The sequence below is a fragment of the Scyliorhinus torazame genome, chromosome 8 (assembly GCF_047496885.1).
Source record: "Scyliorhinus torazame isolate Kashiwa2021f chromosome 8, sScyTor2.1, whole genome shotgun sequence".
Taxonomy (NCBI): domain Eukaryota; kingdom Metazoa; phylum Chordata; class Chondrichthyes; order Carcharhiniformes; family Scyliorhinidae; genus Scyliorhinus; species Scyliorhinus torazame.
This window is the reverse complement of record NC_092714.1, coordinates 33,910,679-33,935,999: the sequence shown is the minus strand read 5'-3', so window position 1 is coordinate 33,935,999 and position 25,321 is coordinate 33,910,679. Positions and strand designations below refer to the sequence as shown.

Sequence of the window (25,321 nt, the reverse complement as noted above, 5' to 3'; positions counted from 1 at the left end):
CTCTCCCAGCTCTTCCTCCTACTTTGCTTCGATCCCTTCCAGTGGTGCCTTCTCCTCTTCCAAAATAGCTCTGTAAACTGCTGACACTACCCCCTTCTCCAGTCCCCCTGTCGTCAGCACCTCCTCCAGCAATGTGGAGGCCGGCTCCTCCGGTAAGTTGTGTATCTCCTTTCTGGCAAAATCTCGAACCTGCATGTATCTAAACGTTTCCCTCTGCTCCTGCCCATACTTTGCTTCCAACTCCTTCAATCCTGCAAACTGACCCCTAAGAAACAAATCTTTTAGTGTCTTAATCCCCTTCTCCCATTTCCAAAAATTCCATCCCACTTCTCTGGCACATCTTTTTTTTTTTAAATATTTTTTTATTGAATTTGTAACATTTTATATATCAAAAGGTTTACAAAACACAATAATACCAACACGTACCAGAAAATACAGGCAACAATAGTAACAGGAACTCCAATAACAGTAATGCTCCCCAGAATAATTCCCTACCTACTCTTTTCACCTATCTATTCTAAATGCCCAATATCCTTGGATATTTAGTTCACAATTTTGGTCGCCCTGTAGCTACATCGTCGTAATGGCAATTAAAACATACCCATTTACCTCAATTTGGTATTCAAATTATCGGGTTTTTGTGACTACCACACGCATTCAGAGTGCCTTAAATTCTGTGTTTTTTTAAACTTTATCCTTCATTCTGATCTTATTTGCTGCTTGCCTATGTCCATCTGCATTCTGTTTTCGCTTTCTTTTTTTTTTGGATGGCTTCTACTTTAATGTCAGGAGTATTACAGGTAGGATGGATGAGTTTAAAAAAAATATATTTTTTTATTCTCATCCATATTCACATTTTCTCCCAAATTTACACCCACCAACAATAATCAGTAACAAATATGTCAACCCCATATCAATAACAACGATCCCATCCTCCCACCAAACCCCAAACATTAGCCCGCATGTTCTCACAAACAAATGACAACAAGGAATTAGGGATCACCCATAGTCGCCATTAACACACAAAGCCCCCCTCCCCCCAACCCTCCCACCCACACACCCCAACTAATATTCAATGTTATCAGTTCCTGAAAGTGCATAATGAATAATGCCCATGAATTGTAGAACCCCTCCATCCTTCCCCCTCAGTTCAAGCGTAACCTTCTCAAGAGTCAAGAATTCCAACAGGTCCCCCCGCCACGCCAGTGCACAGGGTGGCGAGGTTGCTCTCCAACCTATCAGGATCCGCCTTCGGGTGATCAACGAGGCGAAAGCTACAACATCTGCCTCCGTGCCCGTTTCCAACCCTGGCTGGTCCGACACTCCGAATATGGCCTCCCGGGGGCCCGGGTCCAGTTTCATGTGCATCACTTTAGAAATTACCCTAAAAACTTCCTTCCAGTAATCCTCTAGCTTTGGAAAGGGCCAAAACATATGAACGTGATTAGCGGGGGCCCTCCCCGCAACGTTCACACACATCTTCTACTCCTTCAAAGAATCGGCTCATCCTTGCCCTCGTGAGGTGCGCTCTGTATACCACCTTCAGCTATATCAGCCCCAATCTTGCGCACGAGGTGGAGGCATTCACCCTCCGGAGCACCTCACACCAGAACCCCTCCTCCATACCCTCTCCCAACTCTTCCTCCCACTTTGCTTAGATCCCTTCCAGTGGTGCCTTCTCCAATCCCCCTGGCAAAATCTCGAACCTACATGTATGTAAACATTTCCCCCTGCTCCAGCCCATACTTCGCTTCCAGCTCCTTCAAACCTGCAAACTGACCCCTAAGAAACAAATCTTTTAGTGTCTTAATCCCCTTCTCCTCCCATTTCCGAAAAATTTCCATCCCACCTCCCTGGCTCAGATCTGTGGTTCCCCCGAATCGGCATTTCCCTCGACCCTGCCCCCAACCCGAAGTGTTGGAAAAACTGCCTCCAAATTTTCAATGAAGCTATTATTACCGGACTCACTGAGTTTTTCCCCGGGGCTATTGGGAGTGATGTGTTGCTAATGCTTTCAATCCCAACCCCCTGCACAAACTCTCCTCCATTCTGACCCAGCTCAGCACCTTCTCCATATTCGCCACACATCAGGTTCGGAAGACCCAAGCCCCTGCCTGCCTTCCACTCTGTAGCAGCACCTTTCTCACTCTGGCCACCTTCCCTCCCCATATGAACGAAGTAATCTTTCCCTCAATCCCCCCCCCCCCCCGCCCAAATCCCGGGCAAGCTGCATCCCAGGTACCTAAAGTGAGTTCCTGCCCTATGGAATGGCAGCCCCCCCACCTCTGCCCCCACCCCTGGCCGAGACACCACAAAATACTCATTCTTGTATAGATTTAGTTTGTACCCCGAGAAAGACCCAAACACTCGAAGCAGCTCCAATATTCCCACCTATCGACACACTCGGTTCCGACACTTATAACAGCAAGTCATCTGCATATAAGGACACCCTATGCTCTATCTCCCCCCCCCCCCCCCCCCTCAGCACTATTTCTTTCCAAACCCCTGAACTTCTTAATGCGATGGCCAACGGCTCAATCGGAGTGCAGACAGCAGGGGGGACATAGGACATCCCTGCCTAGTCCCACGGTGGAGAGAAAAGTATCTCGAGCTGATGTTGTTTGTGCGGACACTCGCCCTTGGCTCCTTATATCGTAGCTTTACCCAGGTCACAAATCTTGGTCCAATCCAAAACCGCTCCAGAACTGCCATCAAGTACCCCCATTCTACCCGGTCAAACGCCTTCTCAGCGTCCAATGCCACAACCACCTCTGTTTTCTTCCCCTCTGCCGGTGCCATAACGACGTTCAATACCCTTCTAGCGTTTGAAATGAGCTGCCTCCCTTTCACGAACCCTGTCTGATCTTCACCTATCACCTTCGGGAGGCACTCCTCCAGCCTATCTGCCAGTACCTTCGCCAATACTTATGCGTCCACATTCAGAAGTGATCTGGGCCTTTACGATCCACACTCCGTCGGATCCTTATCTTTTTTTAGCAACAGGGAAATCGATGCCTGCCCCAAAGTTTGTGGCAACAACCCCCTCCCTATCGCCTCTTCAAACATCCCCACCATCAGGGGTGCCAGCTTATCCTTGAATTTTTTATAATATTCCACCGGAAACCCATCTGGCCTTGCCATCTGCCCTGACTGCATCCACCCAATCGCATCTTTTATCTCCTGCTCCACTATTGCTCCTTCTAATCTAGCCCTGTCCCCCTCCCCTAACCTCGGGTACTCCAACTCATCTAGAAATTCCTGCATCTCACTGACTTCCCCAGGTAGATCTGACCTGTACAACGTCTCATAAAATTCCTCAAAAACCTTGTTAATCAGATCCGGAGCCACCACTAACTTCCCTGCCCTATCCCTCACCTGAACAATTTCCCCTACCGCTGCCTCCCTCTGGAGTTGACCTACTAACATACGAGTACTCCTGTCCCTCGGGTGCAGAAACCTCCAAGGGTCCACCCCTCCCATTTCCACCATTAGCCCAGCCAACGCCTTCGCCCCAAGCGATGGGACCAGCAAGCACGGCCGTGACCGGTCCAACCTTGGCTCTTGCACCAAGTTCCAGTCCTCCCCCACTATCAGTTCGTGTGTGTCCAAGTCGGGGATGGCCCCAAACACTACCTTTGCGAATCCCACATCGTCCCAATTGGGACCGTATACACTTAACAGCACTTTTGACTGGACCTCCTAACCCCCTCACGTTCCACATGACTATCCTAACTGGGGGTCTCTCAACCTCCCACCCTTCTTATCCACCATCATCATACCACCGGGCCCTGCCCCATGAGCCTGACCTGCCCCTATCCATTATTAACATTGAATCCCCCCCCCCTTACATTTCCTCTCGAAGCCCTCGCTCACCTCGTAGGCCCATCGAAACTTGCTAACCAGGCTCCAATGTCCGCAGCTCTCCTCTCACCTCACCTCTGTTCACTAGTCGACTTTAGTTAGCTAGTGCGGGTGGCTCCCCCTGCCAAGGTATACCGTCCCCTCCCAACCAGTCCCAGAGAAAGAAAAGACAAAAACAACAATCCAACCCATACAATTCACTAAAATAAGATATAACCGTCGCAACACAGAATGCCAATCAACCCAACAAATAACTTGAAGTCTGTAACAGTGTGAAGAGAAGTAAATTACAATCCATGTCAGTAAAAAGAAAGTTATAGCATTTATACATTTTCCAGCTCCCCAATCACAGTCCACAATCTCTCTTCCAGCTCCGCTCGTCACATCTGTCCCAAGCCTTCTGCCCTGACGAACGCCTCAGCTGCCTCCGCTGTCTCGAAAGCTGTCTCTTTGGCATCATACGTCACCCTCCGCTTCGCTGGGTATACCATACCAAATCGCACCACCTTTTTGTACAGTGGTGCCTTCACTCGCCCAAACACTGCTCTTTTGCCAAGTCCACCGTCAAGTCCTGGTAGATCTGAACTCCAGCACCATCCCACTGCACCACGCGCTTCTGCTTCGCCCAGCTTAACAGCTTCTCCTTCATGCAGTACTTATGGAAGCAGATAATTACTGCTCTTGGCAGCTCATTCACTTTGGGCTTTGGCCTTAATAACCGATGAGCTTGTACTGGGTTCTCACCCTCTCCCATCAACTGCGCCAACTTCTTAGCGAAGTACTCTGTTGGCCTTGGGCCCGCTGTCCCTTCGGGCAAGCCCACAATTCTCAGATTGTGCCCCCTTGAGCGGTTCTCCAAGTCCTCGAGCTTTGCTCGGAATCCTCGGTTGACCTCCACCACTCCGCAGCTCGTCCCCATGGAGGTGAATTGATCGCTATGCTGCGACATGTCCTCCTCCACTTTCTTCATCTTCTCACCCTGCCCTCTCACCTCAGCCGATGTCTTTGCCACAGCTACCCTCACCGGGGCGATTGCCTCCTCCACCAATGAATTTGATGCGACTGCCATCTCCTTCCTCAAAGCCTCCATGTGCCTCGCAAACTGGTTTTCCAGCTCCACCGCCATCACCTCGGTCATCTTCTCCACCGTAAGTAATGCGACCCCACCATGAGGTACGGCATCCGCCATCTTGTCAGCACTTTTGCTGGTCGTCCTCATTCAACGGTGAGCCCGCGTTTCCTCCCTTCCTCGGCGCTGCTTTTCGCATCCTTTAACGACTAATTATTTTTCCAATTTTTTCCCACCCTCCTTCAATCTTTTTTTGTAGAAAAACAAAAAACTTTTCCTTCCTTCAAAAAAAGAAGAAAAAAAAAACTTTCTCCAAGGTTCTTTCTCTTCTTTTTTGTATTCCTCCAGAATTTCCCTGGTACCGGACTTCAGTCTTCTTACCACATTCTAGGCGGGAGCCACCTGATGTGGGACATTTCACCTACATCACGCCCTGACTTTGACCTCCGTTTGGCTCTGCCCCCGCTGCTCCGACCTCCGCGCGCGCTGGGCCTGATGCCTCAGCACCAGCCGCCTGACACCCGCGCAGGGTTCCTCGCCGGTTTTCGAACCGGCCCCACTTGATGCCCGGGACGGCCCCAAACGCCGACAATAATCGGGGGTGGGTGGGGGGGGGGGAGCGAAGAATCGGGGAAACCCCCGAAAGCGCTGCAAATAGTGGCCACCGGTGGGAGCTCCTCTCGATGCGGCCAATCCGCTCGCAAACGCCACCGGAAGCCATGTTTTTGCTTTCTACTGCCGTTTACCAGTTTTGTTTCACTCGAACCAGAGCTCATTCGCAGTTTCTTATCTTCCTGCCAATTGCGTGTCAATTTTCCAACAGCGAATCTCTCTGCAAGATGTTAATCCATGTTATGCTTAGATGCAGCCTGTCCATTTTGTACAGGTCCAATCTGCCCCAGAAATGGTCCCAATGCTTCAGAAACCTGATGCCCTCTCTCCCACTTCAGTTTTCCAGCCACATGTTCAATCACTCAATTCTCTTATTTCTATTCGCACTTGCTCGTGGGACTGGGAGTGATCCTGAGATTATTACATCAGAGATCCTGCTTTTTAATCTCTTCCTAGCTCCCTGAAATCTACTTTCAGGATCTCATTCCCCTTTTCCCAGAGTCATTGATGCTGATGTTCACCCTCCCCCAGTAGAAGTTGCCCCATGCACCAGGAAGGCAAGATACCCTCCTGGAGTCACGTTTACTGCCTCAGAAATGCCTATCCTAACAACACGTCTTCCCCTCTTCTTTCTGCTCTCCTGTACAACTGAACAGCTTATGGCGCCACAAACTTGGCTCTGACTTCACTCCCCTGAGAAACCAGCATCTGAAATGGAAAAACAATTAGCAAGCGGATCTCCGGAGACTCCTGCGCTACCTACCTGGTTCTCTTAGACTGCATTGTTACCCATTCCCTTTCTGCCTACATGCTCCTAGCCGACAGTGAGATCACCTCTCTGAATGTGCTATCCACGCAGCTCTCAACATCGTGGATGTGTCACAGTGACTCAAGCTGCCCTTGAGCTCTGGAACCTGGGGCTCTAGCTTGTACCATTGGGAATATTATTTCTGATTCTACCCTGTCTAATCGTATTAGAGTTTTTGGCAAGAAACCTATGTGGGCCAGCCACATAAATACTTTGGCTACATGAATAGTCCGCGGCTAGGAATACCGCACTGTGGATTCTCCCTCTGTCACCTTCCAAGTTGCTGAGGAATTTTATTTTAAGCATTCTATATATCTTTAGTATCATGAGGGAATAAAACAAGATATGTAATTTGCATGGTATTTAAATTCGCTTTTCTGTATTCGGATAACATTCCACGATTACCACTTCATACTGGTGGCAGATCCCAGAATAATGTTCTGTTCAATTCCATTCCTTAACACCTAAGAAATCAGTGTAACACAAAACGGAAGTTTATGGTCTTGATTTACTATAAGTTTGAAAACAGCATTAAAACCATGGCTATTCATTGTTTGATTTCCAATATAGTGATGGCTTTATTTTAATTTCCTTAATGCGCTTTTAAGAACAGAAACGTAAAAATAACCTTTGGCTTTAACTGGAGAAACAAAGAACATTTTGGGATAATGATGTATCATAAAAACAGACTGATTAAATCTTACGAAAAAGTTGGCTGTCAGCTCAGAGTAAGTACTTTATAAATTATAAGATCAATCATAGTTTGAAATTCTAATTGAAATTAGAACTTACATTTGACATCCGAACCTATAATAATAATATGAATCCATTCTGCCATTACCTTTCAGGCAAACAACATGGGAGTGGGTGTCATTGGAGTCATTCAGTGCGACTTTCTCAAGCCCACACATAACAAGCAGGACTTTGATTACACGAATGAGTATAGGTAAATCAATGCTGCAGGGAAGTTCTCAACCTCGGAACAAAACACTTGCAGTTCCTTTCAATTCCAGCCACAAGATTATTATTATATTATTGTCTCTAAAAGTATGCACTGACCATAATCTCTTTGTGCATTTTTATACTCTTATCAAAAGGAATTTACAATTCTCATACTCTCCTTTATGATCTTTTTTTAAAAAAACGATCTGCCATTTTAAATGGTTTTGTATCACTTTAAAAATAGTTTTTCATGGTTTTCTGGGATCTTGAATTTTAATTTGACTTTGGATGCGTGGGTTTATTTTTACTGTGAACCGAAACGGGCTTTGTTGTCCCAAGGTCAGTTTGCTAATTATTTCTAGTTTTTCAGCATGAAGAATGTAAATCTTGTAAAGTGCACAAGTAGCCTCCACACCAACCATGGAGGCTTGTAGTTCAGCAAGTGCCTGCACGTGAAAAATCAGCAATTAAACCACTCAACACAGCACAGGAAACGGCACCAAGCCAGATATCTCCAGTCTTAACGCACTTCCGATTTGCCCCTTGTATTATTTTTCAAAAATATATGATGCTCTATCCATGCATTTGAAATCAAAGCAAGAATGTGACATTAGATATATTTACAGTGCACTTAACACTGACACTGCAATCTCAAAGTATATGTGAAATGAAATGAAAATCGCTTATCGTCACAAGTAGGCTTCAAATGAAGTTACTGTGAAAAGCCCCTAATCGCCACATTTCGGCGCCTGTTCGGGGAGGCTGTTACGGGATGTGATGAGAATCAGGAATAGTGTAAATGTAGCCTTAATAGGACTGAACTGATCTCTTCACACATCATCTCTACTGAGTAGTACTGCACTCCTGTATGCTTCACCCGATGCCTGTGTCTATGTATTTACATTGTGTATTTTATGTTTGCCCTATATATATTTTTTCATGTATGGAATGATCTGTCTGAACTGTATGCAGAACAATACTTTTCACTGTACCTCGGTACATGTGACGATAAACAAATCCAATCCAATAATAATGCAGGAGAAAGTCCCATAGCAGTGACAAACCCTGGATCATTTCAGCCATCGCACTTGCTTAACTTTTGTGCAATTCCGTTTTGGCTGCGCTCAGATTGTAAGCTTCTGGAGTGCGAATGCTTTGTCATAGGTGCCCTTGCGCGACAGAACAATGTGTCCTCCTCATCTTACGGACAGACAACATGGCTGCCTCTACTCTATTCTCAGTCAGCACAGTACCAAAGGTTTTAAAACCTATCAAGGCAGCTTTTTAAAAAAATTATTAAATGCTGAAGACATCTTAGAACATAGAACATAGAACATACAGTGCAGAAGGAGGCTATTCGGCCCATCGAGTCTGCACCGACCCACTTAAGCCCTCACTTCCACCCTATCCCTGTAACCAATAACCCCTCCTAACCTTTTTTGGTCACGAAGGGCAATTTATCATGGCCAATCCACCTAACCTGCACATCTTTGGACTGTGGGAGGAAACCGGAGCACCCGGAGGAAACCCACGCAGACATGGGGAGAACGTGCAGACTCCGCACAAACAGTGACCCAGCGGGGAATCGAACCTGGAACCCTGGTGCTGTGAAGCAGTGCTATCCACTTGTGGTACCATGCTATAGATGATGAAAGCCGGGGGTGAAAGCAGGGATCCAAGCACTTATCCTTTGCGGTACCTCACTAGTTACAGCCTGCCATTCTGCAAATGACCCTTAACTTCTACTGTTTTCAGACCTTTTAACTAATTCTCAGTCCATGCCAGTATATTACTCCCGTGCTCTAATTGTGTTTACTAACCTCTTGCTTGGGACACTATCGAAAGATTTCTGAACACCCAATATACCACATCCATTGGTGAGAGAGCACTGGGCCTTTGCCCTGTTTGTTTTCAAACTTAAATCCAAACTGTTATTAATAGTCATTGTCAGTTGGCCATTAGATGGAGGTCTTTTGACAGAGGAAACTGACATGGTACTGTAGTGTTTCATCTCCTGTCAAGAATATTGCAGAGTGTTATTGATTGAAGAAATTAAAAGTAGGGTTACAGTGAGAACACAACACTTGGAGAGGCAACAAATTCCAATTTTATTCTTTTTACAGCTATTTTCTCTTTTTGAAAATTGTTTTTAATGGCCTTAATTATGGGTGGCACAGTGGCACCGTGGTTAGCACTGCTGCCTCACGACGCTGAGGACCGGGGTTCGATCTCGGCCCCAGGTCACTGTCCGTGTGGAGCTTGCACGTTCTCCCCGTGTCTGTGTGGGTCTCACCCCTACAACCCAAAGATGTGCGGGGTAGGTGGATTGGCCACGCTAAATTGCCCCATAATTGGGGGAAAAAATAATTGAGTACTGTAAAAACAATTTTTAATGGTCTTAATTAAAGTAGTCAGGTGCTTGTGCAAAGTACAACTGAGCTCTTCTCTATGTCTGGCTCGCAATAACACCTTTACACCACCACCTGATATCTCCTATAGTTGTGTCTGTGGGGATTTGCTTGCATGAATGCATATGCTCCAACAATTTAGCTTTTATTTTTACCTAGCACGTTTGATAAATGTTGAAGGACCAACTAAACCATTTCCTTTAATTGACCGTCAAACATTTTTTCAGTGCTATCCTGTTCTGGCAACAATGCCTAAATTGCAGCTAATATTTCATTTAATGGAATATACCTTTTATGTATTTTGTTTTCTGAACTAAAGACTGACGGTACAAGCACTAGGACTTAAGCTGAATGATTACTGGAATGAGAAAAAGAATAAAAGAAAGCAAGAGGATCCGCAGAGCATTGTACCAGTCGAAGATTTACAGTAAGTGTTAGTACTTAGAGCAAAAAACATTTCAGTCATGCAAGCCTTTCATGTAATAGTGTTTCAATCCCCAAGGTGCCCCTTTTGAGTTGTGTACACAATTCATTCCTGTGTACAGAAATTACATGCAATGTGGTCTCTCCACAGACAAATAGGGATATGGTATACTGAAACACTAACACAAAATTAAACAAAGTTAATACAAGAAATAGCTTGCAATTACTACTTAAGCCATGCTTAGCAATAAAATGAAACACTAACTCTGAACTGCTATCTTTTTATCTCCAATCAAGCAAATCCATCGCTAGTCAAAATCCATGTTTAACTTGAGGCAGCAAACACAGGATTACTTGCCAAACATTGGATAGAGATATTTTGAGACTTGACGTCCTGTCAGAATAATGCAGAATCTCTGGCTGTATTCTTCCGAAACTGCTTCCAGGCTCGCCTTCCAGTCTGAAAGTAAATCTGAAACCTCCACACCTGACTACTTCAGTCCCTGGCTCCTTGCATTAACCACATCATCTCTATTCCACTAACTGGTTTATAACCATCTTACTAAAGCTAAACACTGTCCCTAATTATCTACTCCCCAACAAACCTTTCCATAATCTAAGCCCTATTTCAGTAAACAATATACATGGTTGGAATGAATTGTGAAACCCTGACCATAATTTTCCACATTAAGAAATCTTAGAACACCAGGTTAAAGTCCAACAGGTTTGTTTCGAATCACTAGCTTTCGGAGCACAGCGCCTTCCTCGGGTGAATGAAGAGGTGGGTTCCAGAAACATATATATATAGACAAAGTCAAAGATGCAATACGATACTTTGAATGCAAGTCTTTGCAGGTAATTAAGTCTTTACAGGTCCAGATGGAGCAACTGGAGAGAGGGGTAACCCCAGGTTAAAGAGGTGTGAATTGTCTCAAGCCAGGACAGTTGGTAGGATTTCGCAAGCCCAGGCCAGATGGTGGGGAGTGAATGTAATGTGACATGAATCCCAGGTCCCGGTTGAGGCCGTAGTCATTTGTGCGGAACTTGGCTATAATTTTCTGCTCTGCGATTCTGCGTTGTCGCGTGTCCTGAAGGTCGCCTTGGAGAACGCTTGCCTGAAGATCAGAAGCTGAATGCGCTTGACTGCTGAAGTGTTCCCCGACTGGAAGGGAACATTCCTGCTCGCCGATTGTCGTGTGATGTCCGTTCATCCGTTGTCGCAGTGTCTGCATGGTCTCGCCAAAGTACCGTGCCTCGGGGCATGCTTTCCTGCAGCGTATGAGGTAGACAACGTTGGCCGAGTCGCACGAGTATGTACCACGTACCTGGTGGGGGATGTTCTCACGTGTAATGATGGTACCCATGTCGATGATCTGGCACGTCTTGCAGAGATTGCCATGGCAGGGTTGCGTGGTGTTGTGGTCGCTGTTCTGAAGGCTGGGAAGTTTGCTGCAATCAATGGTCTGTTTGAGGTTGCGCAGTTGTTTGAAGGCAAGTAGTGGGTGTGTGGGGATGACCGTGGCAAGATGTTCATCTTCATTGATGTCGTGTTGATGGCTGCGAAGAAGATGTAGTTTCTCTGCTCCGGGGAAGTACTGGGCGACGAAGGGTACTCTACACAGGATCTGCTCAGACGAGGAGGTGCGTAACAGACATCTACAGAAGCTGAAAGATGCCCTCTTACGAACGGGATATGGTGCTCGACTCATCGATCGCCAGTTCCAACGTGCCACAGCAAAATAAACCGCACCGACCTCCTCAGAAGACAAACACGGGACACAACCGACAGAGTACCCTTCAGAACAACGACCACGACACCACACCCTGCCATGGGTACCACTATTACACGTGAGAACACCACCCACCAGATACGTGGTACATGCTCGTGGGACTCGGCCAACGTTGCCTACCTCATACGCTGCAGGAAAGGATGTCCCAAAGCGTGGTACATTGGCGAGACCATGCAGACGCTGCAACAACGGATGACCGGACATTGCGTAACAATCGCAAGGCGGAAATGTTCGCTTCCAGTCGGGGACCATTTCAGCAGTCAAGGGCATTCAGCCTCTGATCTTCGGGTAAGCGTTCTCCAAGCCAGCCTTCAGGACGCGTGACAACGCAGGATCGCCGAGCAGAAACATAAAGCCAAGTTCCGCACACATGAGTGCGGCCTCAAACCGGGACCTTGGATTCAGGTTGCATTACATTCACCCCCCCACCATCTGGCATGGGTTTGTGAAATCCTATCAACTGTCCTGGCTTGAGACCATTCACACCCTTTTAACCTGTGATTATCCCCCTCTCCAGTTGCTCTGTCTGGACCTGTAAAAACTTGATTGCCTGCAAAGCCTCGCATTCAAAGTATTGTCTTGCTTCTTTGACTTTGTCTATATATATGTTTCTGGAACCCACCTATTCATTCACCTGAGGAAGGAGCTGTGCTCCAAAAGCTAGTGATACGAAACAAACCTGTTGGACTTTAACCTGGTGTTGTAAGACTTCTTACTGTGCTCGACCCAGTCCAACGCCGGCATCTCCACATCACAATTTTCCAAGTCGTGAATTCCAACCTGAACCATGACTTCACTGTTTGGTGTCATGTGCTTGCACTCTGAAGCCAGAATTTTCCACAGATCCGAATAATTAAATAATCTCTAATGGTTGATAGCCACAGTTTTAAAATAATTCGCCAAAGAACCAAAAGGAAAATGAGAATTTTCAAAGATTTGTGACGATCTCACATTTTCTGAAACGGTGTTAGAATTAGATTTTCATAGTGTTATGGGCGAGGCGTTTTCAGAACCCCAAAATGTATCATGGAGTTCAACCAAGCTCTCCCTTTAATGGATTTGTTGCTTTTCCTAGCACACGGCTTTTTCCCTAGGTGTGGGATTACAATTATGGACATGTGGGTTTTTAAACACAAAACACTGTTTATTCCATGAACTCAACTTAACATCTCAAATAAACATTGGATCTCTTAACACCCCTTACTTCAAAGATAACTCCGAAAATATTGCAACAGTAAATAATTCCTTAACATGTTCCTTCAAATTTCCAAGAGACTTAACACCTTTAAACAAAATCACATCAGGTTAAAGGTTATAAGTTTAAATCACCCAAATGATCCAGAGATGGTCTTTTATGGCAGAGATCCAGCTCACTGCAAAACAGACACACACCAGCTCTTTTTAAACTGAAACTAAACTGCAAAATGGCTGATCTAAAGCCCAGCTCCACCCACTCTCTGACATCACTGTTTTCTTAAAGGTACATTGCTTAAACATCCATGTCTTAAAGGTACTCTCACATGACAATAGGAACTTAAAAAAAATAATTCAATATATCCTTGAAGGGGATTAACTTGCAAGGTTTGGGCATAGGGGTTGGGGGTGGGACACTGGGTTGCCGAGCTAAATTGGGCACCTCTCTCACTGGAAAAAATGATCTTTCGACTGAAAAGCCACTCTCTGCCTCTTCGGGTACACCACTCCAAACCTGACTCCACTCTTGAATAGCGCTGACTTGCTTTGCCTTATTAAAAGCTACACACCGCTTTGCCAACTCCCGCTCTGACATCTTGGTATATCCTGATGATGCTTTTCTTTCTTGCCACTTCGAGTCCCAATTCACTCTGCCCATGGCAGAATCCAGTAATCACCACCCATTACAGCTCGTTCGCCTGAGGCTTCCGCTTGAGAGCTCGGTGTGTCGGATCCAACTCTGGACAACCACCTCCTGCACTTCGTGGGCTTTGTGGCTTTGTTGAAAGATCACTGCCTGTAATCTTCTTGCCGCCAACCTTTATATATTTTGACATTTTCGCCGGCAAACCTGCTTTCCCATGGGCCGGTTTGTATCACCAAAATCTCCAGGAACTGGGTTAAAAGGTTAAAAAAAAAATCCTAACGGGAGCTATCTTGTGTGCTATCTTCTCTTACCTGTGCATAGAACATAGTGCAGAAGGAGGCTATTCGGCCCATCGAGTTTGTACTGACCCACTTAAGCCCTCACTTCCACCCTATCCCCATAACCCAATAAGCCCTCCTAACCTTTTTGGTCACTAAGGGCAATTTAGCATGGCCAATCTACCTAATCTGCCCGTCTTTGGACTGTGGGAGGAAACCGGAGCACCCGGAGGAATCCCACGCAGATACGGGGAGAATGTGCAAACTCCGCACAGACAGTGACCCAGCAGAGAATTGAACCTGGGACCCTGGCGCTATGAAGCCACAGTGCTATCTACTTGTGCTGCCCGTGCTGTAGCCACTGGAAGTCCAACATCGCTCATTTAAACTCCCTCTGTGTTCCTGACACCGCGATGTGCCAAACGGAATAGTCTCCTGTGCTCTAAAATCTTGTAATTGTGAGAAGCTGTCTGTCCATAATTCTGTCCAGGATGATGCAAGCTACAGAATACTGACACCAGTCTAAAATCTGAAGACTGCAGAATCAATTTTATTTTATTAAAAACCTTGCATTTATAAACATATGCTGTCTAAATAAAACAGTGCCTTTGTCACACTTTGATCATCTTTTTTCATCTAAGTTCTTCTGCATTTAAAATTTATTGTCAGTCGGCTCCAGTCACTATTCAGTTGGAGGTGTCGATCAATTACTAAGTGCTGTATTATCTTTTTCCACAAATTGCTCGAATGTTTTCTGAAGTATTTTCATTTGCCATTTTCTCAGTCAGTAAATTGTCTAATGGACCAAATAAAATACGAAAGGAAATCACAACCATCAATAAAATAAATCCACTGAGAGGTCTTCTATTGTCTCCTATAATTTGCCACTTGTAAGCATCTTGCTTAATTTCCAGCACTATTGAGATGTCACTCTTGAAATGAAATGAAAATGAAATAAATTGCTTATTGTCACAAGTAGGCTTCAATGAAGTTACTGTGAAAAGCCCCTAGTCGCCACATTCCGGCGCCTGTTCGGGGAGGCAGTTACGGGAATTGAACCATGCTGCTGGCCTGCCTTGGTCTGCTTTAAAAGCCAGTGGTTTAGCCCAGTGTGCTAAACCAGCCCCTATCTGTGGTTCGTGAGAGTCAACTCATCAGGGGATCTTGCAAATAAAGCCCAACACAGTTGTACTTTTTTGTTTCGCGATTTCTTTCTTCACCTTTGAATTCATAAGTTTACATTTTTACCAAGCTGTCGACTGCATCAAGTTTGATTGTTTTGTTGCAGGAAACTTCCTGATCAGGTTTGGGCTCAATGCGATGGTTGTCTAAAATGGCGAAAGCTTCCTGATGGGATAGATCCAGATAAGCTGCCTGATAAATGGTTCTGTAGCATGAATCCAGATCCACGTTTTAGGTGAGAAGAATGTACGTGTTTTACTACTGTATTATTTGTTTCTCACGTTTCTGTTCTACATGCTTTGTATTCCATTTTCTGTCTGAAGTGAGGGTCAAGCCTCTGCACTACATCAAGAAGATTTAGAAGACCAAGAGAGAACACTGAGTAAAACGAGTAATTATTGTAAAGCTTGGATATTAAAAGCTTGTAAGCTTTAGACTTTTCTTGTTTTGAACATTTGTGCAGCCCTTTCCCAGTTAACGCACCTGCCTATTCAACCTTTTAGTATTCCTATAATGCCCACAGATGTTTAAATTTAATCATAGCAGCTGTTCTTTGCTTCATACAAGGATGTAAACTGCATTTTTCTCATTGATTTTAAAATGTTTTACCACATGTTGGAAAATTCTACCTTCCATATTTACTTGACTGTATTATATATATCTGGTGCCGTAAGGGTTAAAAATCTGGGTTAGTGTGTGACTGCTGTAGTCATGTTTTTAAAAATTCTGGTTTGAAAGGCGACTAGATCTTCTGGAATGGGGAGCAATTAAAACATTGTAAAAGTTTGGGCTAATGGACTTTTGTTTATATTAGGAGGGTTCCCTGGGCAGTCGATAATTAAAGACATTGGGGTTTGGCGTAATTATATCATGTAGTTAATGAGAGGAGCCAGCAGTTGAAGCAGTCAGGTGTTGAGTTTTTGGTTTTGAAGTATTGTTTTAGAGTGGGATGTGAACAGATGAAAAGCTGTGCTCTCAATACAGTGATTTTGGATCTGTGAACAGACTAGCCGTCTCTCTCAAAGCAGTTCAGAAAAGATTTGACTGGGGACAGACCAGAAACAGCTGATCTCAAGACAGTGAGTTAAAGATTTGCTTGCGTACAGGATAGGAGAAATTTCAAAGGCTGGCAGTTTAAACAATCGTTGGAGGCGGGCAAGAATCTGCAAGCTGGGTCTTGAAGGTTATCACTTAAAGTGGTTTATCCATGACGTCCCTTTTAGAGCCTGTCTCCCGAGTTTGCTAACTTTGGAGATAAAGATAGCCGTTAGGATTGTTTCATTGAATTGTTTTTGAAAGCTGTTTATCTTTATGGAACAGTTAAGAATACCATTAGTAATGAAGTTTGTTTTAATACGCCATATCCTTATTTGTGAGTGGAATCATTCCTGGAGCGAAGTATCCTCTCTTCACAGTCTTACAAATGAAATAAATATTGGTGTTTCTGTCCAGTATTCTAGCAACCGTCTGGTCCGGGATCATCATAACATGTCAGGATAAAGGAATGCATATTCTCTTTTGTTCAGTCCTCCTATGTTGACAAAAGCTATCTTAAGCAAAAAAATCCTTCATTCCCTCTTTAATGAGGCTTTGTCTGAGATTTTACCTCACGGCATAGGTACAGGGATGAATGATGTTTGTTTAGGCTCCCAAATGGTGCTACATTGAACCCAGTATGGATCAATCAATTTGATTTGCTAACCTCTGTTCGATTATCATCGAGGTGTTGAGTGGGTGAATTTGCTGAGTAAGAAGTAAGGTCACAAAAGGCTAGGCAATTTCCTCAATTGTTCCTCAAACAATCTACTTCTGACTATGAATTATCAGTTAGGAATTCATTGTAGGGGTGCAGACCGGTTCTCCAACAAACCGCTTGGTCCCCAAAATTCGACCAATTGGACCTAATAAATGTGGAGACCTGTGGCTGTTGTTTGAATCGCTGGCATGACTTTAATCAACACAGCAAGGCAGACTCTCTCAAATGTTTATGAAGTCTTTACCCCCAACATCCCCACAGAAGCAGATAAAAGCAGAGAACCATAGAATCCCTACAGTGCAAAAGGAGGCCATTCAGCCCATCAAATCTCCACCGACTCTTTGAAACGGCACCACTCCCCAGCTCTATCCCTGTAACCCCACCTAACGTGCACATTTTTGGACTGTGGGAGGAAATCGGAGCAGCCGGAGGAAACCCACACAGACACTGGGAGAAAGTGCAAACCCCACACACAGTCACCCAAGGCTCGAATTGAACCCCGGTTCTAGGTGTTGTGAGGTAGCAGTGCCAGAGAGGCTTTTATGAATGAAATGGAAAGAGATGTCATTTTTGTTCCATTAGGGATTCATTCAAGGCCTGAGCTGGGAATAATGAAGTATAAATCTAATAAATGTCTGCACTATAAGCACCAATTTTGTCTAATATTGGACGCTATGTTCTGAGTTTTGCAAGCATGGGCTGGTTGCATACGGTCAGTACTCTCTGCCTGTTGCAAACAGCTGAGGGGACGTGCTATTCTATATGATCCATCAGGAAGTACTGCCTCGTGGCATCACATACCACCATTAATTTGTGTGGTGGGCAGAGCATATTTATTCCTTGATGGGGAGAATCCTATTGGTGGAGAATGTCACGTGTTGCTACTTCGAATGTATGCTTAAAGAATTTTGAGGTCAACTGGGCACTTTTCAGGACCAATAATTGGCTGCCTTGGGCACACCCATAGAGAGAGAGCAATGATCTGATCATGGTAGCCATTATCCTTGATAGATAAGCAAATGGATCAGGCCCTAATTATGAGCTTGTAGATAAGGCCAGTGTTACATTGTTGTAGAACTCTCATTGTGTATCTTCAGTAGTGATATGGGCCAGGGTTTAGAAAACTCCAAAGTATATCATGAGTTCACTTGACCTACAACTGTTTATCAAATTTGGCTAGGATGAGCACAAGAGCCTGCCTTTTAGGTGTTATTCAACAGAGGTCTTAGGCGCTTTTAATCAAAAAAATAATTTGTATAACCACACACATGCAAGAATTTTTATCAACTGCAAACATAAATACCCCACACAGCTACTGTAGTCTATTCACAATTCTTAATGAATTCCCCCTTTAACTGCTCCAATTCAATAACAAGATACCATAAACCAAAAACCCCTTTTACCAAAACAGTAGGTAAATGTAATTATTGTTTTTCTTCCTTGGACAGACTCTTACTGTCTTTAAGACTTGTTAGTGATACTCTGTTTCCCTTTTCAAACAGCAGCTTTGAATTCTGTCCGGAAAGTAGTTTATTCTTTTAAGTTATCAAGCAGTTTGGAAACCGCTTTTAAAATGAAGAAACCCTTCTTTCAACCTGTGCAGTACAAACCAGTCCAAACTCAAAGCGAAAGTAAACTCAGTGCCACAGCTCAGCTCCACCCACTCAATCACATCGCTGAAGCCATGTGATAAGACAAAAACATTTCTTAAAGGGACACTCACATGACAGTAGTGACGATAGGCTTGCGGAGATGGTAGTAGAGACCTTTCCAAATAGGATCCCGAATCGTTTGCTCACCATGCAAGCCTGATGCCGAAATAGGGCACATTGATTCTAATGTAAGCTCGCTTGTAGCTCCGCTATCACCCTCCGTCACTTTGCACCTTTTTAACTTGCCTTGGACCGAAGCTAAGTGAAATGAGTGTTGTAGTTTCGTTACCCAGGATTTACAACTGGTTTTAATCCTTCCATCGTATTCAGGGCAGCTATTCTGCTTAAATGAGTCTGAGTCATCTGAAATCTTCGACTCTAAGTTGGGTCACTGTCTGCGGAGTCTGCATGTTCTCCCCGTGTCTGCGTGGCTTTCCTCTGGGTGCTTTGGTGTCCTTCCACAGGTCCTGAAATACATGCTGCTTGGTGAATTGGACATTCTGAATTCTCCCTCTGTGTACAGGCGCTGGAGTAACTTTATTGCAGTGTTAATGTAAGCCGACTTATGGCATTAATAAAGATTATTATTGTGACACCTCAACCAATTAGAATCCATTCACCACCTTCTCATGCAGTATAAACTGTTGCCCTTTTATCCTGGTGAATACAAAATGTGTGTATTTATACAAAAAGCTACTTGCATGCTTATCTGCAGAAGTCTTCTTTTGACAACTACAGCACCATTGTTAGGCTCCCATGATCAGGAAACTAACATTTTGAAGAAAAGTATGCACATCTGGTGGTGGTCTGTTTTGCGTAGAGAACGAGGCTGCAGGAAGGTTCCTATGAGGTGGTTTTGTAAAAAAATATATATTTGTGCACATTACAAGTGCATCTTCCAAATAACATCATTATGATCCTGTTCCCTTATTTCAAATTAGATTGACATGAATGTTTTTAGGGCCTGAAGTACTCCGGTATTTGAGAGATTTTCTGCAAATTATTAAGAAAACAATATTTTGGTGCACTCTATTTAATTCTAGTACCCTGTGGTTTTTGGTATAGTGGATTGATATATGCAGAGGGGTGATTTAAACGCTTGCATCTGTGCTGGCGTGTCCGAATGAAAAGCAGTTCCTGCCACCTTCAAGTATTCGCGATTAGGGGCTGGTTAGCACAGGGCTAAATCACTGGCTTTGAAAGCAGACCAAGGCAGGCCAACAGCACGGTTCAATTCCTGTACCAGCCTCCCCGAACAGGCGCCGGAATGTGGTGACTCGGGGCTTTTCACAGTAACTTCATTTGAAGCCTACTTGTGACAATAAGCGATTTTCATTTCATTTTCAGTTCATTAAAGGGAAAACTACAGAAGTTAAAATTGTGTTATAAAAGTGGAGTGCTGGAAATGTATGGCAGTTAGCATTTGACAGCGACGACAGGTCAATGTTTTATGTGGAACGCCGAATGTTGAAGGATCACACACACACAATGTTACTTGCTGTCTCAGATTTTGAATATCAGTAGTATTTTCTGCCTGCACCCATAGCTAACTTGGTTTTAAATAACTATTTTGTTTTCTTAATTTAGGAGCTGCAGTGCCCCAGAAGAACCTGAAGATATTGCTGAAGTTACTCCCAGTTATGAGAAAACATATAAAAAACAGTGAGTCTATTTGTCTTTTCTACCATAATGCATTTTTAAGTTGTAACTAAGTGAAGTATTTAAAAATGTGTTTCAAACTTCAGTTTGGCCAGGTAAATGAGACCAGCTCACCGTGCAAAAGTACCATTTTCTCGTCATGCTATGCACCATCTCAGTGGAGAAGAAAAAGTTGTCCATTTTTGTCTTGTTTTAGTGAATTGGTAATGTTGAAGCGCACATTTAAGCTGCTTGGATAATTTTTAATGGAACAGAGCAAATTGAGGAAGTTTGAAGTTTTTGAAATCCTAAAGAGTTTAACATGAAGAAAAAGGAAGCAGTATTTCCTCTGGGAAGATAATAACATGGGATCATCATATTAAAAAGTGAAAATAATGTCCAGAGAAATTTCTTCACACACATGATTGTTTCACTGTGGAAAAGGTCATGAGTAACACTGACCATCCCATTCATAAAGACTTGGAAAATCTGCCAAGAAAGTGCTCCAAATGATTTGATTTGATTTATTGTCACATACCGAAGTACAGTGAAAAGTATTTTTCTGTGGCCGAGGGAACGTATAAAGTACGTACATAGTAGACAAAATAATAATCAACAGAGAAAATTGACAAATGGAACATCGACAAAACAGTGATTGGTTACAGTGTGGAACAAGGGGCCAAACAAAGCAAATTATGAGCAAGAGCAGCATAGGACGTCTTGAATAGAATTCTTACAGAGAACAGATCAGTCCGAGGGGGAGTCGTTGAGGAGCCTTGTAGCTGTGGGGAAGAAGCTGTTCCTATGTCTGGATGTGCGGGTCTTCAGACTTCCATACCGTCTGCCTGATGGAAGGGTCTGGAAGAAGGTAATGCCTGGGTGGGAGGGGTCTCTAATAATGCTGTCTGCCTTCCTCAGGCAGCGGGAGGTGTATACAGAATCAATGTGGGGGTGGCAAGTTTGTGTGATGTGTTGGGCTGAGTGCACCACACTCTGCAGTTTCTTGCAACCTTGGACCGAGCAGTTGACATACCAGGCTGTGATACAGCCAGATAGGATGCTCTCTGTCGCACATCTGTAGACGTTTGAGAGTCGATGCGGACATGCCAAATTTCTTTAGCTTCCGTAGGAAGTAGAGATGTTGGGCTTTCTTGACTGTTGCATCGACAGGAGCGGACCAGGACAGACTGTTGGTGAAGGTAATCCCCAGGAACTTAAAGCGGGAGGTGTGTACAGAATCAACGTGGGGGTGGCAAGCTTGTGTGATACGTTGGGCTGAGTTCACCACGCTCTGCAGTTTCTTGTGATCTTGGAGTAGTTGCCGTACCAGGCTGTGATGCAGCCGGATAGGATGCTCTCTATCGCACATCTGTAGAAGTTTGAGAGAGTCGATGCAGACATGCCAAATTTCTTTAGCTTCTGTAGGAAGTAGAGATGTTGTCGGGCTTTCTTGACTGTTGCATCAATGTGAGTGGAGCAGGACAGCCTGTTGGTGATGGGGACCCCAAGAAACTTAAAGCTATCGACCATCTCCACTTTATGTCATTGATGCAGACCGGAGTGTGTGTCATGCTACGCTTCCTGAAGTCGATGATCAGTTCCTTGGTCTTGCCGACATTTAGAGAGAGGTTGTTTTCGATACATCATCTAACCAAGTGATTTATCTCCCTCCTGTCATCTGATTCGTCGTTGTTTGAGATACGGCCCACCACAGTCGTATCATCTGCAAACTTATAGGTTGAGTTGGAGTTAAATCTTGCTGGAAAGTCATGTGTGTATAGGGAGTACAGTAGAGCACACATCCTTGCGGGGCCCCGGTGTTGAGGACTATTGTGGAGGAGGTGCTGTTGCCTATCCTGACCGATTGCGGTCTGTTGGTGAGGAAGTCGAGGATCCAGCTGCACAGCGAGGGTCAAGTCCAAAATTGCAGAGTTTGGTTATTAGTCTTGTCGGGATAATGGTGTTAAAGGCGGAGCTGTAGTTGATGAACAGCAGTCTTACATAGGTGTCCTTGTTGTCGAGATGTTCGAGTGTTGATTGTAGAGCCAGGGAGTTAGCATCTGCTGTAGCCCGGTTGCGGTGATGGGCAAACAGCAGTGGATCGAGACCGTCTGGGAGGTTGGCAGTGATCCGTCTCATGACTAGCCACTCGAAACATTGCATGATAACAGACACAAGAGCCACGACATGGCTGTTCTGGGAAGCAACTATTATTTAAGCGGCTGATGGCAACTTGCCGTTCAGATGGACAGAATTGAAAACCAATATCTCCTCACTGGCCCAACCACAGATCCCTGGCTTCGATCTCCCTCTAAGACGGTGAACAGTGCTCACTTGAGTTCACGCAGGGCATGAGCAATGCAACCATTTGCTCCGCAAGTGGAAGATGAAGGACAACATGAAGTTGACCATGAGTGCCGGACATCACCTATATTTGCCCACTAAATGTTATGAAGGCTCTAAAAGATTTATTTCTTGGGGGTCGTTTTGCGGGATTGAAGGAGCTGGGAGCAAAGTATGGACTGGAACAGGGAGAAATATTTAGATACATGCAGGTCTGAGAAAGGAGATAGAGCTTCCCACTAGAGCCGGCTTCCACATTGCTGGAAGAGGTGCTGATGACGGGGGGACTGGAGAAGGGGATAGTATCGGCGGTTTTCGGGGCTATTTTGGAGGAGGAGAAGGCACCACTAGAAGGGATCAAGGCAAAATGGGAGGAAGAGTTGGGAGAGGGTATGGAGGAAGGATTCTGGTGTGAGGTGCTCCGGAGGGTGAATGCCTCCACCTCGTGTGCGAAGCTGGTGCTGATACAGCTGAAGGTGGTGTACAGAGCTCACCTTATAAGTGCGCTTTGAGGGGTAGAAGATGTATGTGAGCGTTGCGGGGCAGGCCCCGCAAACCATGTTCATATGTTTTGGCTGGAGGATTACTGGAAGGAGGTGTTTAGGAAATCTCGAAAGTGGTGCACGTGAAACTGGACCCAGACCCTCGGGAGGCCATATTCGGGGTGTCGGACTAGCCGGGGTTGGAAACGGGCGCGGAGGCAGATGTTGTAGCCTTTGCCTCGTTGATCGCCCGAAGGCGGACCTTGTTAGGGTGGAGATCAACCTCTCCACCCTGTGCCCTGGCTTTGCTGGGGTCCTGCTGGAATTCTTAACTCTTGAAAAGGTCAAATTTGAACTGAGGGGAAGGATGGAGGGGTTCTACAATTCATGAGCATTATTCATTATGCACTTTTGAGAATTAAGTCACATCGAGCATTCGGGGGTTTGGGGGCTGGGAGGGTTGGGGGGCACATAGAACATTACAGCGCAGTACAGGACCTTCGGCCCTCGATGTTGTGCCGACCTGTGAAACCACTCTAAAGCCCATCTACGCTATTCCCTTATCGTCTATATGTATCCAATGACCATTTGAATGCCCTTAGTGTTGGCGAGTCCACTACTGTTGCAGGCAGGGCATTCCACGCCCTTACTACTCTCTGAGTAAAGAACCTACCTCTGACATCTATCCTATATCTATCTCCCCTCAATTTAAAGCTATGTCCCCTCGTGCTAGACATCATCCGAGGAAAAAGGCTCTCACTGTACACCCTATCTAATCCTCTGATCATCTTGTATGCCTCAATTAAGTCACCTCTTAACCTTCTCTCTAACAAAAACAGCCACAAGTCCCTCAGCCTTCCCTCATAAGATCTTTCCTCCATACTAGGCAACATTCTGGTGAATCTCCTCTGCACCCTTTCCAATGCTTCCACATCCTTCCTATAATGTGGCGACCAGAATTGCACGCAATACTCCAAATGCGACAGCACCAGAGTTTTGTATAGCTGCAACATGACCTCATGGCTCCGAAACTCAGTCCCTCTACCAAAAAAGCTAACACACCGTACGCCTTCTTGACAACCCTCTCAACCTGGTGGCAACTTTCAGGGATCTGTGAACATGGACCCTGAGATCTCTCTGCTCATCCACACTACTAAGAATCTTACCATTAGCCCAGTACTCTGCCTTCCTGCTATTCCTTCCAAAATGAATCACCTCACACTTTTCTGCATTAAACTCCATTTGCCACCTTTCAGCCCAGCGCTGCAGCTTATCTATGTCCCTCTGTAACTTGTAACATCCTTCTGCACTGTCCACAACTCCACCGACTTTAGTGTCATCTGCAAATTTACTCGCCCATCCTTCTATGCCCTCTTCCAGGTCATTTATAAAAATGATAAACAGCAGTGGCCCCAAAACAGATCCTTTTTAAAAAAATATATATTTTATTGAAAATTTTTCGATCACAATTTTTTTCCCTTTACGCATCAAATATAAAAAGAAAATGTAACAGTACGTGTAGCATAATAACCACAGTCTAATAAAAAGTAACTAACCAACATGGTAAACTAATCAATGAACATAAAATAAAACTCCCCCCCCCCCCCCCCCCCCCCCACCCCCCCTGGGTTGCTGCTGCTGGTCATCTATCTTCCCTCGAACGTTCCGCTATGTAGTCGAGGAATGGCTGCCACCGCCTGGTGAACCCTTGAGCCGATCCTCTCAACGCAAACTTCATCTGCTCCAGTTTTATGAACCCCGCCATATCGTTTATCCAGGCCTCCAGTCCGGGGGGTTTCGCTTCCTTCCACATGAGTAAAATCCTACGCCGGGCTACTAGGGACGCAAAGGCCACGACATCGGCCTCTTTCGCCTCCTGCACTCCCGGCTCACCCGCAACTCCAAATAAAGCTAACCCCCAGCCTGGTTTGACCCGGACCTTCACCACCTTCGAAATCTCTCCCCTCCAATACCCCTCCAGTGCCGGGCACAACCAAAACATGTGTGTGGTTTTCCGGGCTTCCGCCGCACCTCCCACACTTGTCCTCCACTCCGAAGAACCTGCTCAACCTTTCTCCCATTATGTGTGCTCTATGTAGCACCTTAAATTGAATCAGGCTAAGCCTGGCGCACGAGGAAGAGGAATTTACCCTGCTTAGGGCATCAGCCCACATACCCTCCTCTATCTCCTCCCTGAGCTCTTCTTCCCACTTTCCTTTTAGTTCGCCCACCAGCTC

The 25,321-nt window shown here is 45.1% G+C and overlaps 1 protein-coding gene across 1 annotated transcript in view; it reads left to right on the top strand.

The window, feature by feature from the left end:
* morc3a (MORC family CW-type zinc finger 3a) overlaps nucleotides 1-25,321 on the top strand; it is a 97,534-nt gene that overhangs the window by 36,066 nt on the left and 36,147 nt on the right. The window contains exons 8-12 of the mRNA XM_072513340.1: nucleotides 6,959-7,078; nucleotides 7,199-7,296; nucleotides 10,020-10,127; nucleotides 15,320-15,448; nucleotides 20,209-20,283. Of these exons, the coding sequence (XP_072369441.1) occupies nucleotides 6,959-7,078; nucleotides 7,199-7,296; nucleotides 10,020-10,127; nucleotides 15,320-15,448; nucleotides 20,209-20,283 (530 nt within the window). The remainder of the gene's footprint in view (nucleotides 1-6,958; nucleotides 7,079-7,198; nucleotides 7,297-10,019; nucleotides 10,128-15,319; nucleotides 15,449-20,208; nucleotides 20,284-25,321) is intronic.